The sequence below is a fragment of the Centruroides sculpturatus genome, unplaced genomic scaffold (assembly GCF_000671375.1).
Source record: "Centruroides sculpturatus isolate CEXI.00-Female unplaced genomic scaffold, Cexi_2.0 scaffold66, whole genome shotgun sequence".
NCBI lineage: Eukaryota > Metazoa > Arthropoda > Arachnida > Scorpiones > Buthidae > Centruroides > Centruroides sculpturatus.
The window spans coordinates 1,199,786-1,201,989 of record NW_019384408.1 but is presented as its reverse complement, the minus strand read 5'-3'; the positions used below and the strand labels follow the sequence as shown (position 1 = coordinate 1,201,989).

General features: G+C 35.3%; 1 protein-coding gene across 1 annotated transcript; it reads right to left on the bottom strand.

The window, feature by feature from the left end:
• Positions 1-922: 922 nt before the first annotated feature.
• LOC111618966 lies at positions 923-1,870 on the bottom strand. The gene has a single exon (XM_023360596.1). It carries the CDS (start codon positions 1,868-1,870, stop codon positions 923-925), a length of 948 nt encoding a protein of 315 aa, XP_023216364.1.
• Between the last annotated feature and the right edge of the window lie 334 nt (positions 1,871-2,204).

The window sequence follows — 2,204 nt, the reverse complement described above, 5'->3', positions numbered from 1 at the left end:
CCTCAACCTAGTATTTTTTGCTCGGAGTTCTCTCAACTCTTCGTTCCACCACGGTACCGTTTTTTTTTTGTTGTTGGTATACGTAGGTATATACTTTTTGCAGGCATTATTTATAATATCGATGGAGCTATCAATCGCATGAGCTGCCGTTATTGGATCATCCCTATCACATATAGGTAGGTATGTTTGCAAATATGTCTGTAGACCTTCCCAATTTGCCTTTTTTAAATTGTATTTAAGTCTGGGGTGTTTATAATTGTTCTCATCATCATTGGATATGTAAAAAGAGATCATTGCATGATCATCAATGGATTCATCCATAATGCTCCAACCCTTTATCGAACTGAAACATTCCAGCGAACAAGCAGTTACATCCACCCAACTTTCCCCTCTGCTGGATACAAAAGTTGGAGGAGATGTTGGGTTATTCACAATCTGCAGCCCATTCCTAGCAAAAAATTCTTCCCAATGTTTGCCACGGTCGTCCAATCTTTCTCCTCCCCAGCAAGGAGAGTGTGAATTGGTGTCACCAGCAACTATAAAATATGTGTTATTAAAAGTATCAATTATACTCTGCATGTTTGTAAGGAAGTTTTCTATGTTATAATCTTTGGGACAATAAAAGTTTATAAACAGGTACCTATGCCCATTAATAACAATTTCCGTACAGGTGGTGTATTTATTGCTTATGTTGCTGTGATGTAGAATTGAGAGATCGTTGTGTGGGGCAATAGAGACAGCCCAGGGATATTCATAAGTACCTGTTAAAGATGTGCAGGTTTTGGGTAGGTTTGCTGGTTTTGATTTAATACAGTACGGTTCTTGTAAAAGGATAAAATCGAAATTATTTATTACAGAGACAAGTATAGATGTTGAAGCAATTCTTCTTCCGACGTTGTATTGCAGAAAACGGATGCATTTATTAGTACGACGTTCCATAATCAGTTCTTTGTATAATGTTGTTCTTAATTTTATTATATACTTTGCAAATACTGTCTCTGGCATTGTGTCCACAATTTGACGGATTATCGTGCTTGCAATTGCAACATACCGCAGGTTTGTTTTTATTGGTGCAATCTTTGAAATTATGTTGACCAGCACAGTGACTACATGTTGACGCTTCTTGACTGCATGAAGTCGAGGAATGCCCAAAGCGACAACAACGGAAGCATTGTAGAACAGGGTAAAAGTCAGAAATGCGGCACTTGGACCATTGTACAGATATCTTTTCAATTTTTAGTAAATGTAGTCTTAATTTTGGTGTAGCTTGAATTACCCAATTATTGTAATATTTTCCTCTTTTGCCCATTCTAAATTTAACTCTAAAGTTATCTATGAATTCTACTTCGGAATAAATCTCACCGATGCGGTCATTTTGATTATATATGCAACGTGATAGTTCTTCTCTTGTTATTTCTGAAGGTACAGAATAAATAACCAGATGTGGAAGTTTCTTCTTAGGTTTCTTTATTATGATATTTGATACTTCCTTAACTATGAATTGTTCAAATCGATCTGCTTCCTCCTTATTTCCTATTTCTACCGCAACACCTCCACCTCCTATATTCCTAATCTTATCTATTCCAATACCCAGTTGTGTAGGTTTTACTCTATCATATAATATTTGTCTTAAATCATATGAGGTTATTTTTTCATCAGTGCTATACAGTAAAAATACTTCCATTTGTTTATTCAGTAGTTTAGTTTGTTTCCCATTGTTCAAGCGGTCGGATTTAAGAACCTCGCTATAAGTTTTCGTAGTATGAATATCATGATGTTCCATCAGATGACAATGGTTTTCTATCTTTTCCATTTTTTCCTGTAAGCGTTTTTGATTATTTAGTATCTCATTTATTGCACTATCATCCATCCTATTTACGTGACACTCAGGTTGTTGCAATTTCTCTTTTGTAACTAAATTGGAAATTTTATCCTCTAGGTCCCTTTTTCTGCCGCCCTTCTCTGGTTGTTAATAATAGTAGTTGCAGTATCTATATTGCACATGTTGTTATCTATATTATCCAATTTTTCAAGAACCAGCTTCTGATTGTCTAAGATTGTTTGTTGGTTCATACTTTTTTCTATATCCTTATTACATGCGGTAGGATTCAATTTTTGTTGCAGCCCCTCTGTTAGCTTCATACCAGATATTGTGTTTTCAGCCAAATCTAATACCTTTTCGAATTGATTCAAAATAAATTGCT